This window comes from Camponotus vicinus, unplaced genomic scaffold, assembly GCF_025532165.1.
Source record: "Camponotus vicinus isolate PSW18456_S1 unplaced genomic scaffold, iyCamVici1.0 SCAF_14, whole genome shotgun sequence".
NCBI classification, from domain to species: domain Eukaryota; kingdom Metazoa; phylum Arthropoda; class Insecta; order Hymenoptera; family Formicidae; genus Camponotus; species Camponotus vicinus.
Window position 1 is genome coordinate 13,404,299 of NW_028141950.1, and position 13,691 is coordinate 13,417,989.

Genomic DNA, 13,691 nt, shown 5'->3' on the forward strand with positions numbered 1-13,691 from the left:
AAATTTAGTGGCCCGTTTTTTTGTGTGTGAGTGTATATTCATTAAGTAGCTACCAAAGATATCCAATGGATAAATAGAAATATTCATATAGTTTCACGAGCTTCACGCCTCGCCGCTAGGTCATCATCATCCAGTGGCATCACAGCTCGGGGTGAGCCTTAGCCTGCAACACCAAGTTCCTCCAGTCATCTCTATCTTTCGCTATCCTCCTCCAGTCAACAACCGACATCCTTCTCAGGTCCTCCCCCACCTCCTTGCGCCATCGTGCCCTCGGTCTCCCTCGTCGCCTCGTAGACACACACATCGCCTCATACGTTCTTTTCGGTGCTCTATCATCCTCCATGCGCTCGACGTGTCTCATCCACCTTAACCTTTGGGCTTTTACATATTTAATTATATTCTCATTTTCCATTAGGTGTAAGATTTCATCGTTATATCTGATACGATATTCATTGTTTCCCATCCTTACTAAAGATTTTTCTGAGTATCTTTCTTTCGAAAGCTCTTAGCTTATTCTCGTCTGTAGTTGACATTGTCCACGTTTCCGCGTTATAGCATAGGATAGGTCTGATAAGCGTCTTATACATCGCGAGTTTACACGTTCTTGATATTAAAGTGCTTCGAAATAATTTAATGAGTGCGTAATATGCTCTATTTGCTGATACGACTCTGTGGGCTATTTCTTCCTGCATGTTGTTTGTTGAGTTGATATGGGCACCTAGATAATTAAAGTTTTGCACGATCTCGAAACAGTGATCGTCTATGCAGATATTCTGTCGTTCTTCCTTATTTCCTCTCGCAGCTATCTTTAATATTTTGTTTTCTCTTCATTAATCCGGAGTCCCACTTCTTTCGCCCTCTCAAACAGCTTCTGGGCTATTTGGACTAAGCTCCTCGATGACCTGGCCATGATGGTTACATCGTCCGCATACGCCAGTATTTGGTAGCTCCTATTCATTATGTGTCCGCCGTTGTGCAGGTCCTTTATTGCGTGATGTAAGATTAAATTAAATATTGTAGTGGATAGTTCATCTCCCTGTTTAACTCCTCTTTTAATTTCAAAATCCTCGGTCATTGTACTTTGTATAAGCACTTTTGCTTTGGTGTCCTTTAGTGTCATTGTAACTAATCGCGTAAGTTTTCTGGGGATTTTGAGTTCCTCAAAAATCTCGCATATTTTGGCTCTGTTGATCGAGTCGAAGGCTTGCTTAAAATCAACAAACAGCATATGTAAATCTGTGTTGTATTCCATACATTTTTCCATACTTCGTCTGATTGTGAATATGTGGTCGGTGGTTGATCTGTTCGGTCTAAAACCGCATTGGTAATCTGATAAATTCTGTTCTGCATATTCCTTCAATTTGTTGATGAGTTTAGATAGTATTTTGTATGTTACGTTGAGCAGTGTTATGGGTCTGTAGTTAGTACATTCTAGCTTGGAGCCTTTCTTATGTATTGGTATTATAATACCATTTCTCCATTCATCTGGTAGCGCTTCATTTTCCCATATCTTGAGTATAAGTTGATGTATTCTTTTTTGACACTCGAATCCTGCTGATTTAATTAGTTCTGGCGTTATTGAGTCTTCTCCCGGTGCTTTGTTATTCTTTAGTTCCTTTATTGCCTTGGTTACCTCACTATACTCTGGGGGTGTTATGTTTGGATCTTCTTCGTTGTTCTCCATCGAATTCATTTGGTAGATTTCACAGTCCTGTGACTCCAACATCTCATCTTCCTCTCCATTAAGTATATCTTCGAAGTAACTTTTCCATCTGTTTATAATTTCATTTTTCTCGCTTAGTATCTCTCCTGATTTGCTTTTTACATTGTGCAATCTGGGTTGAAAGCCTGTCCTTTCATATTTGATCCCTTCATACATTTCTTTGGCCGCATGCTTGCGATACTGTTGGTTAACATCTTGTAGTCTCTTGTTAATTGATTCTCTCTTCTTGTCCTTATATATTTTCTTTGCAATCATTCTTTTCTCGCTATATTCTCTCTTTGTCCCTCTTGTGTTTCGGTAGAGCATTTTTCTTCTTGCTTCATTCTTATCATTTATGGCTTCTATCTCCTTCTACATGGTAGCTTCTATCTTCTTCTACTTGGTAGCTTCTACATTCTTGGTCAAACCAGCTCTCGTTGCGTCTATATTGCTTCTTCCCGATTATTTGGCTTGAAGCTACCAATATTGCACTTTTAATATTTTCCCATTTATCTTGAATGTTTTCGCTATTATTAGCTTCCTTTAGTTGGGCGCTTATTTCTTCTTGGTATTCTTCCATTGTTTCTTCTTCCTCTCTAAGCTTTTGGGTATTCCATTTTTGTCTTTTGCTTCCTTTAGCATTCTCTGAGCTGGATATTTTTTGTCTTACCTTTATACGCACAAGGTAATGATCACTATCACAGTTGGCTCCTCTGTATGATCTAATATCCAGTACGCTAGATCTCCTCCTTGCATTCACTAGGACGTGGTCTTTTTGATTCGTTATTTCTCCTCCTGGTGTTTTCCACGTGCCCTTGTGAATATCTTTATGTTGATATGCAGTACTTACAATCTTCAGTGCATTGTTTTCTGCCAGTTGGCATAGTTTCATACCGTTTGGTGATGTTTCATTATGTAATGAATAAGAACCTGCTACTGTTTTTATGAAACTTTCTTTTCCAATTTTCGCGTTAAAATCTCCTAAAACGATTAGTGTGTCATATCTGTTGACTCTATCGCATACCCTTTCTAGCATATGGTAGAAGAGCTCCGTTTCATCTTCGTTGTCTTCAATAGGCGCATAGACACATACAAGGGAAAGATTGCTGTATTTTACTTTAATCCTTAGTTTGCTAATTCTTCCGTTTACTGGTTCAAAGCCAAGGACTTTCTCCTTCATCCTTTTGCTTACCCAGAATCCGGTGCCTTTTTGCCCTGATCTTTCTGGAGTTCTGCTGTAGTAGAGGATGAAGTCCTTTTTTTGTATTATGCCTTCTCCTTTCCATCTCAGTTCTTGTAAGACTACTATATCAAATTTTAGCTTACTAAGTTCTAGTGCTATCTCTTCCATTTTGCCCGCCTGCATCATTGTCCTTATATTCCATGTTCCAAATGTCAAGTCATTTTTCCTTTTTGAGTTCCGGGTTCGGCAATCCATGAGATCATCCATCATCCGAGGCCTTGTTGTTGCGTTCGTGACAGTTTTGCTTCATTAGGTGGGTTGTCAGCCCAACGCGAACTAGACCAATGTATTTAGCCCCCAAAGGTCAGGGTAGCCCAGGTATACCCCCAGGCGCTGGGTCGTCAGAGCCTCTTTTGCGAGCACAGGGGGCACCACTAGCAGGCGAGGTTGACAATTGACCTATTACCTTATTTTTGTAATTATGTAGAGGCTATATGTTGCGCGTAACAAGCCCTTGACCCCCCCTCGCCGCTAGGTGGCGAAAAGTAAAACGCCTAATCCGAAAGTGGGATTCATCTAAGACAGTAATATAAGGCTGCGACACAGGTCCCACGAATCATGGCTTATCGGTCAAAGAGCGCTATTATATAGCCGCATCTCCTCTATCTTTTGCAAGGAGCTCCAGAGGTCCATGTGATTAACTGCTGATAGTTAATTTTTTTAATTCCATCATATATGTATCAATATACAGAACATTAAATCGATCAAGTTTTTGAGAAATGACATTAAAATAAAAATTTAGTAGTTAATGGACATGACATTAAATTGACTGAAAATTGACTTATAGTTGCCATAAAATTGACTTTTAAGTCGACTTATTAGCTGACTGACAGTCGACTATAGTCGAATCATTTGTCAACTGTTAGTCGACTTTAAGTTGACATTCAGTCTGACTTTGAAGTCGACTTTAGACTTTTTCTGCCGACTGTCAATTTGAGAGTAACCCTCAGTAAGTTGAGAGTTACACTAAAATTATTTGAGTGTTACTCTCAAGTTGAGTGTACGAAATAATGCTCAAATTGAGTGTTATTTTGAGTATTTTTTTGAGTGTTTTTTCCGTAAAGCGTCGTCTACAATGAGGTTTTAAGGAGACTTAATGCGTAAGACTTAAGAAATTGACCAATCACAGTCGACTATTCTCTTAATACTTGATTGTGATTGGTCAATTTCTTAAATCGGTAAAACTGCTGTTTAGGGGACTTAGCCCGAATGACCTTGACCTTGACATATGTTGTCAAGGTCACTGTCCTGAGTAACATTCAGAAGATTTTAGCCGTCGCTTGTTGTTTATTAAAAAGTTATTAACAAAAGAATTTCACAATTTTAATGCTTTTTATCTCTGAAAATATTGATTTGAGAAACAAAATTTTAAGCAAAAAATAAAGCCGCTGAAAAACTCTACAAAAAAGGTTATATGCATTTTTTCCATAAACCTACTATTTTAGCTCTTATATAAAAAAATAATTATTTTAAATACATTTAATACAATTTAAATTTATATAAAATTTAATACAATTTAATACAATTAAAATATATCACAAATGTATGTGTACACACACACACACACACACGCGCGGGGGGATGCAAGGGGGCCTTCGGCCCCCCCTCCCGCAACCACCCTGCCGGTAGGGGACGCATTGCGAAGAGTTGAATCATAATAGATATATGCTGTAAGTTGTAAAGCGAAGTCCACCTTGCCTACCGGCGGGGTGGTTGCGGGAGGGGGGGCCGAAGGCCCCCCCTTGCACCCCCCGCCTGTGTGTGTGTGTGTGTGTACACATACATTTGTGATACTTTTTAATTGTATTAAATTGTATTAAATTCTATATAAATTTAAATTGTTTACCTTTTTTTATTTACCTTTAATTTGCCTTTTTTTTGCGTTTTTCTTTACGTTTATTCACGTTTATAACTTTCAACGCGACAAGAGGTCTGTTATTGTACATGGTGTCCGAAAATTAAGTTCCATTTATAAAATTTTTTTGTTAATAACTTTTTAATAAACAACGGGCGACGGCTAAAACCTCCTGCACGTTACTCAGGACAGTGACCTTGACAACATATGTCAAGGTCAAGGTCATTTGGGCTGGGTCCCCTAAACAGCAGTTTTACCCTTAAATCTTACGCCTTAAGTCTCCTTAAAATCTCATTGTAGACGACGCTTAAGGGAATTATTAAGTCTCTATATATTTGCAAAAGGGTGATGGAGCTACCACGTTCCTCTAAGTATGCTTATAACATTTAAGAGTTTTAAACAACTGTTCGAAGGTGATTGGCATATGCATGCCCGAAAAGTCAATAATCTAAATAGGCCCCTAAAAATTTACAAGAGTCGGTCAAGTTAACACAAATATTTCCAATACTGATTAAGTACCCAGTCAGCAAAGTCTGTTCAAACAGATTTTGTCAATTTCTGCTACAAATTTTTGTCGGCAGTAAGATTGCAAATTGTATAAAAAATTTATTATATCAAATAATGATAACAGAATGTCAGCAGAAATGTTACAAAACCTACTGACATAATTTGATAGCAGAAACTGAACAGGATTTGTTTAAAATTATCATAGCAGATTGGTTGCAGAAATCGAGCAAGATCTGCGCAACACAGTTTGATATCAAATTCTCGGCAGATATCGAGTAGAGCCTGCTGATATAACTGACGGCAGATTGATGGCAGAAATTGAACAGGATCTGTGCGACGCAATTTGACAACAGATTGTCGGCAGAAACCGAGCAGGATCTGCGCAATGAAATTTTATGTCAAATTATCGACAGAAATCGTAAAGCCTGCAGATATAACTGACGGCAAATTGATAGCAGAAATTTAACAAGATCTGTGAGGCGCAATTTGATAGCAAATTGATAACAAAAATCGAGCAGGATCTGCGCACACAATCTCTGATAGCAGATTGACGACAGAAACGGAACAGAGTTTGCATGATTCGATAGTTCCTTCACTTACCGCTACGTGAGCTGTACTTTCTCGTAATCTAATTTCTGTCAGAAATATATATAAAGTCGCGAATATGAATAAAAGACTAAGAATATAGTAATTATCATTTTAATTTCTATCACTTTAATTTCTGATATCTGATACAAGCAGATGAGATTCAGAATATTAAACTGATTGGAATAATTATTCATGTACTGCCTATTTGAGGCATAAAGCAAGAATTTAATTTTAAATAAATTACATCTCCAGTTTTACAAGTTACATTTACTTTTATCATTTACTTTATTATTAATTTAATTTAATTAAATTAGTCCTTTGCTATATGAGATATAACTACGATATAACATATATTACATTAACATATATTACGATATAACATATGACATATATGTCATTTTAGAAGAAAATTGTAATTAACTTGCCCATAATATTCTTATTTAGCACTTGTAATAATCAATTTTGTTGCATTTATATAATATTAATAAAAGTAAGCGCAAATCTTGTGCAGTTTCTGCTGTCAATTTGCCATCAGGTTGCATGCGTAGATTCTGCTCGGTTTCTGCTGGCAATCTAACATCAAATTGCATCGCGCAGATCCTGCTCGGTTTCTGCCGACAGTTTGTTGACAGGTTATGTTTTACAGATAGATTCTGTCGCCAAAACAAAAGCTTAATGCGGACACAGATGGCTACGGTTCTGGTGTGGGATTCTGATCGAATTTGCTGTCAATCTGCTGCCAACCTGCTAACATTTTGCTTACTGGGTTTGTGATACCAATCGAATTCAATTAAATTATTGTTCACGATTATCGTAACATCAAGAAAATTAAGTTTATTATCAACTCCCTCCTCCAATGTGAACTGAAGCCTTGGATGAAAAGATTTGAAGATACCCAAGACCTCATTGAATATAGAAGAGGGAGCCGCCAAAGCTATATCATCCACATACCTATAATAGAATGGTAGATTGAAGGGAACTCGTCCAATTGCTTTATTTTCCAAATCTTGCAGAGTGATATCGGCAATGATGGGGGATAGGGGAGAGCCCATGGGAGTTCCGAATGTTTGTTGGTATATTTTTCCATTAAAAGTGAAAAAAGTAGAATTTAATATAAACCGAACTATAGTCAAGAATTCGTCGCGGGGAATGCTACACTTTTCTTTTATTAAACACCATCTCTCTGAGACGCTATCCAACGCTAAATCTAATGGGATGTTAGTAAAGAGAGAAACAACATCCAATGATAGTAATTTAAAGTGGTCATTTAACTGTACACCTGATAGTTTTTTGACTAATTCAAAGCTATTGGCAACATGACTATGTGCCCTGGGGATAGCGTCATAGATGATGTTATGTAAAAATGCAGCTAATTGGTATAGGGGAGTGTTGATTGAAGAGACAATCACCCTAAATGGGCAGTTCGGTTTATGAATTTTTGGTAATCCATAGGCTCTCGGTAACACACCATCAGTGCAGTTCAAACGCTTGTAAGTCATATCGGAAATGTAGTTATGATTTTTCCATCTCACTAGCAACTCATGGAGACCATTAATCATTTTTCTAATCGGATTTTTACTTAAAATCAAATAGGTGCTTTCGTCACTAAACATATCTGTCATCTTTTTTAAATAAATTTCCCTGTCAAGGGCAACCGTGACATTTTCCTTATCCGCTCTTGTAAAAATAACGTTGGGATTTTCCCGTAGGAATTTTTTTGTAAAGTTTGCCGCGCGAATAAGTGTCTCATCCTCCTCCGACACACCAAAAAGAGTGGCCAGCTATCTTATTAATTATTGGGGCAGAGCGGTTCCTGATAGTAATTTGATCACTAATCGGAAGCCTTCTAATGTTATGTTCAATATTTTTGACCATTTCAACTATTGCCTTTTCATTACTTCCAATTGGTAAGCAAAAATTATCCCCTAGTTGTAACAGGCCTTGGACCTCTCCCGGAATGTCGGCGGAGAAAAGATTAATGAACCACCCATCAACCAAATCGAGAGCGGAAGGCGTTTCCTCGCGATTAAAAACAGAAGGACTAAGGTCGATCATCACCGAAGTCATATTTGATTTTTTGTCATTCGGTTTAAACGAAAAGCAAGGTTTTACGACGCCCTCCGCTGGTCGAGTGGCATCAGACTGGAGATTCACACGCGACGGTATCGCGGGATGTGATTCGAAAGCACCATAATAGCAAATCGGTTGAATCGGGCTATCGACAAAGGCCCATATTCTGAATCCTCTTTTATCGATAAAAGTGCCTCTAAAAGTGGCATATAAGCCTTCTGATTGGCTACAGGCCGCTTTTAGGAGCACTTTTATCGATAAAAGAGGATTCAGAATATGGGCCAAAGAGTCGATATGGATCAACCAATTCAGTTTTTTATCTAATCTCCGATGTTCACCAGTGAAATAGAAATGGAGGGACTTGCATTGTCTCGAAAAAAATTCATTTTATACAGATGTTAGCAGTCTAGTGTATTATAGAAGTCTGTGTATATATGTATTATTTTTTATATTTTTCTATTGTTTATAGCAAACACAAACATTTTTTATTTGGTATATATTCTTTATAAATAATTATAATGTAAATACACACAACTAAGAATAGTGATTTACAAACATTACTGAAAATATATTATACAAAATGTTTGAAGATTCATGGAACAAATCTCGATGGTAAATTTTACCAATTTTTGTCAAGAAACCTGAATTTTTTCCGACGCATTCTCAAAGAATTGCATTCTTGTTTAAACCGCCGTGAATCAAACAACTAGCCACACGACAGCATTGGATATGTATACTGCACATAACATCTGATAACATTAACCACGTTCTTTAAATAAAATTTAAAAAAAATAGAAAAATAAAAAAGTAGAAAATAAAATCAAAGGTGATCCGACCAGAGATGTGTAGCTCTTTAAGGATGTGTCGGACACTGACTTTTTAATAAAAATTGATTGTCTTGATGAATTCTAATACCTTTTGCAGTTTGTCCATGAATCCTGAAGAAACATCTTGTATGTATATATATACTACCATTTACAAATATATATATATATATATAAATGTTAGTGTGTGTGCGTGCGTGCGTGTGTGTGTGTGTGTGCGTGTGCGTGTATCGAAAATTGTTATATATATTCATAAATATATCCTAATTATGTATTCTCCTATAATTATTCTCTTAATTTATATATTCATAAATATATTGTTTAAAACAACTTATGTAGAATTGAATCTTATTGGTAATTTAAAAAACTGAAAATATTATCAGCTAGACAGAAAATGTATTTGATCTGAAAAAACTTATATCTTATGGAAAACAATGATGTAACATAGCACGTATGACTATATACATAATCCACACCCAAAGTACAAATCCCAGGAATTTAAAAAGACCATAACTATAAGAGAAAATATTGTAAATGTAGAATAATATGGAAGTTATCCTAACGTATTTCAATTCACAACAATTTATAAAGCGATTATGAAACTACGTACGTGGTAAACCATGCGATAAATATACCACATGATATACTGATAAGAAATGTGTAACTGGCTAAAGGTCGCAAAGTTAATCGAGGTGGCAGTCGTTCCTCACAACCACTAATAAATCCGTTAGGCGTACGTTTTGGTAACTTCACGACCGTAACAGGTGGTATGAGTAATTGTCGAGAGATATTACCGAAGAAGCTCTGTTTGTTGTATAGTGCAATGATCTCACGTCGATACTGTAAATCGTAAGTTCTTAGATCGACGAACAACAGTTTGTTTTGCGTTAAAAGTAAATATATATATAATACCTTAAGATTAATGTAACAGCATAATTTGTAGAAATTTCTAACGAAAAAAGCACACTCATTAGTTCGAATTGGCTGTAGCTCTGGATCACCCATATACTCGATATATCGGCACGTTTGTCTATCTTCTTGCAGTGATACAAAAGTACCTGGTCTACTCGAGTTAAGACTAGATTCCGTCTAAAGATTAATCGTATTTTTTTGTAATCAGCTGAAGTTTTGATAAATTCTATTTTACTAAAAAAAAAAGAAACAATCAAGAACATAATCAATTTTTCACACCTGGGATTGATGACAAAAAGACGTGGATAGAATACTATCGTGATATTCTTGATCCGCCACTATAGCAACTTGTGGAATGTCTTCAAGTTTGATCTGTAATAATTGCGATGTATATATTTATATTAATATAGATATACGATTTATGTTATGAGTATAAGAAAAATCTAATTACTTGAAATATATCTATCAGTTGCTGCTGAGCGGTAGCCAAGAGTAGGGGAACGCGTCGTCGTTCTTCTATACTGATATCATCTGAGGAATAATCTTCACAATTAATAAATTCCCATAAAGACAGCAAGAAGCGCTTTCCTCTCTTTCTATTTTCCAGAGCTTCAACCAAACTGGTCGCAGTTAAATGTGCTTGTTTAATGGTACTTAAAAACCATACAACCTATCAAAGAAAATTATAATAAAACATTTAAAAAGTTAGTCCATAATTTAGTAATAATTTAGTATCAAATTAGTATCCAGTTTAATACTAAATTAATCTAGTATTAGATTGATAATCAATAGATATCTAGAAATCTATGAAAAATAAAAAATACTTGTGAAGTGATAGCTGATGAAAACATAGGCACATATTGATAGGTCGGACCTTCCAACTCGAGAATCTGTTGCCTAACAATCGATGTCCATTGATTGGTAGTTAATCGGCTTTTACTTAAACCTACATCATCCATGCAACTTTCTATTTCACATATCATTTTTGCTAAATGTGTTTGCGAAAATACCTATGAAATAGAAAATGGAAAAATATATCTTTAAGCATAAGCAAATAATATATTGCCAATAAAAATAATGCATGCCTTTGTAACTCTGAATAACATTGTTGCATTCTTAGGTGCTACCAAATCAATTCTCATAAATCTTGGGAGCAACTGTTGAAATATAGCTGTATATGCTAATAAATTACTGGCAACAAAAGAAATCCATCTTCCAGTATCATGAATTTTACCTCTTTCTTCTTCCTCTGTTTTACTGAAAATATTAAAGCATAAATATTAGCAAGAATATTTTGATAATATTTACAATATATATATATGTACCCTTCTTTAGTGTATGTTATTTCCGGAATGTATCTCCATGGTTGAATAAAACTCAACCAAGCTTCCAATATTAATCTAAATGAACTATCTAATGGCCAATGATGTATTGCTTTTCGCAGAAAGGTGTATATTTTTCCTTGAACTGAAGGAAGAATTATTCTGACAAATAAAAATAAAATAATAGTATTAAAGAAGTTATCTAAGATAAAAGATTATTATAAAATATATATGTATACTATATATTATATGAATATATTATATACTATATGAATATATTACAATATCTTAATACCTCTTCAATTCATCCATAGCGCTCTTGTCACCTGTTGCACTATTCGTAAATTCATGCAGTGTTTTTATAAACCCTCTTACAAGGCGTACATGTTCACCGGAATGTATGCTATGCTAAAATTAGATGTTACTATTAGAAGCTATGATCAAATTAAAATAAAATCAATTTAAAATGATAAAAATTATTAATACTTTTATTGCGGAAATATTTTTTTATATATTTTTATAATTATTTATTTTCACATACTATATGTATTTTTACATACTATATACTCTGTGTTTGTTAATTGTGCATAGAAAACTTACTCGTCGCGGTATTGTTAAGTAAGATGTATTTAATTGAGAAGTTAATTGGGTGTCCTCTGTATATTCCAACCAAAAATCAAGAAAAACTTGTACTATAGTCTCGCTTCTCCATACTAGCGATAAATACTGTTGTTGCGGTACTCCTGATCCAGGGGTTGTCGTTCCTGGTGATAATATAGACGTCTTGAGAAGTCTTGGAGTTTGCAATCTCTGACAGTCTCTGATTAGAATTTAAGATATATAAATGTGATATATTTACTGTTTTAATTTATATAACTTATTTCTTAAAATAAAATAAATAAATAATTAATCCATACCTTCTGAACTCTGGTGACTGTGTTAATTTCCTTGGTGGAGTTTTTTTGATGTATGGTCCAATCATTGGTAGAACGATAGAATTATCCTTTGGAAGGAAATGATCAAAATAATTATGTGCTAATTGAACATAAACTGTTTCCCAATTCGCCCATATATTCTCTGATTGTTGCAGTTGCAACCAGGGATTGGTCAAATGATATGCAAAATGAAAAATATAATATTCAAAGGGATATATATATCTGCATTAAGGAAAAATCAATAGTAATGTAGCATAAAATATATTAAGTAAAGAATAAACAAAGAACACTGATATATAGCATTACGATATTATTAAACATTTCTTTTATTTTAGCAGGCATTGTTATATCATAGACATTATTATATATAATTTTAATTAACAGTTAGATACACAATATAATGAATATACACATTATAATAGTATTTGGTGAAGGATACTCATACATAAAGCTGAAGGAACACGTGTTCCTTGGTCATCTCTAATTTTATCAAGATAAAATGGTGATATTACTGCTTCTTCCAACATGGAACGTATCTTTGACTAAAATATGAAACAATAAGGTTTGTAGCAGTAATAAAGTTATCATATATATATAAAATTTATAATACTGTTTTATATATATATATATATCTATATATATATATATATATATATTATTTATTTATATATATGCTGCATAAATTTTTAGACATACTGGAAGATATGATATTGGAAAATTATATTTCAGATAACAGTCTGGAAGCAATTTGTAACATAAAGAAAACATTGGTCCTTGTAGATTAAGAAAGTTGCATAATGCTTCATATTCTTGTGGATTCTTCTTAAGTGTAATACTGTGCAGATTCCATCCAATATTATCTACTATTCCAAATAAGGAATCTATTAGTAGAGGAAAAACAAGCTGCAGTTCAGTAGTACTTGACTCGTCTATCAATATAGCTAAATTTCTACATCGTTCTATCAGTGGCTCATTTAAATATCTTTGTGCTCTAATCTAAAAAATGATATAGTAATGTCTGTATTATTTATTGCTTTTATCATACTTGCAGTAATAATATATACTGTTGCTATTATAATTGATAATTATGATTATGATGCATTGCAATTTTTTTCGACAAATAATTAATGCATGTATAATATCATGGTTGAAACATAAGTATATTTTTTAATTAATATAATTTGTGTTCTTTTTAAAGATTTTTATACTACTCTGATTTTTTAAGGTTATATCTCATTATAAATCAACTGATATATAATTTACATACTGTAGCAACATCAGTAGAAGCAGTCATTGTTTAAAGATTTTTCGTCCTTGAATAAACTATAAAAACCAGCATTTAAAAAATAATAAACAATAATTTATAATGCTGTTTACTCTATATATCGCGTATATGCACACATTACACTTTCGACTGGCACAGTGTCGGCACTTTTGATGTTAGCGTGGGTAAAAATAAACTGCACATGCGCGGACTTGGTAGGTAACCAATCACGGCAGTGACCTTCTGTCTCGCTTGCTCTCTCTTTCTAACCTATTATACACACACTTAAGGCTTTCGCACATGAAATTCCATAAGCACGTAAGACATAAGCGTAAGGAAATCGACCAATCACGGTCGAGTTTTGACCCCTTGGAGGGGCTAATACTTGACCGTGATTGGTCGATTTCCTTACGCTTACGTCTTACGTGCTTATGGAATTTTATGTGTGATGGCCATTAGGGCCTGAGCA

The 13,691-nt window shown here is 34.5% G+C and overlaps 2 protein-coding genes across 3 annotated transcripts; both read right to left on the reverse strand.

Moving 5' to 3' along the window:
* Positions 1-2,051: 2,051 nt before the first annotated feature.
* LOC145964923 (protein CFDP2-like) lies at positions 2,052-3,071 on the reverse strand. The gene has a single exon (XM_083088075.1). It carries the CDS (start codon positions 3,069-3,071, stop codon positions 2,052-2,054), a length of 1,020 nt encoding a protein of 339 aa, XP_082944201.1.
* A 5,333-nt stretch (positions 3,072-8,404) lies between these two features.
* LOC145965200 (sphingomyelin phosphodiesterase 4) lies at positions 8,405-13,490 on the reverse strand. Of its 2 annotated transcripts, none has more exons than XM_083088590.1 (14): positions 13,226-13,490; positions 12,655-12,954; positions 12,398-12,500; positions 11,941-12,172; positions 11,624-11,843; positions 11,319-11,431; positions 11,027-11,185; positions 10,787-10,958; positions 10,526-10,711; positions 10,153-10,371; positions 9,981-10,073; positions 9,702-9,878; positions 9,400-9,629; positions 8,405-9,302 (listed from the first exon to the last, which is right to left on the reverse strand). In XM_083088590.1, exons 1-14 carry the CDS (start codon positions 13,250-13,252, stop codon positions 9,212-9,214), a joined length of 2,322 nt encoding a protein of 773 aa, XP_082944716.1. In that variant the 5' UTR covers positions 13,253-13,490; the 3' UTR covers positions 8,405-9,211. The 2 variants fall into 2 exon arrangements, with proteins under 2 accessions (XP_082944716.1, XP_082944717.1); XM_083088591.1 differs by having other exon boundaries at positions 12,655-12,839; positions 13,226-13,489.
* Positions 13,491-13,691: the final 201 nt, after the last annotated feature.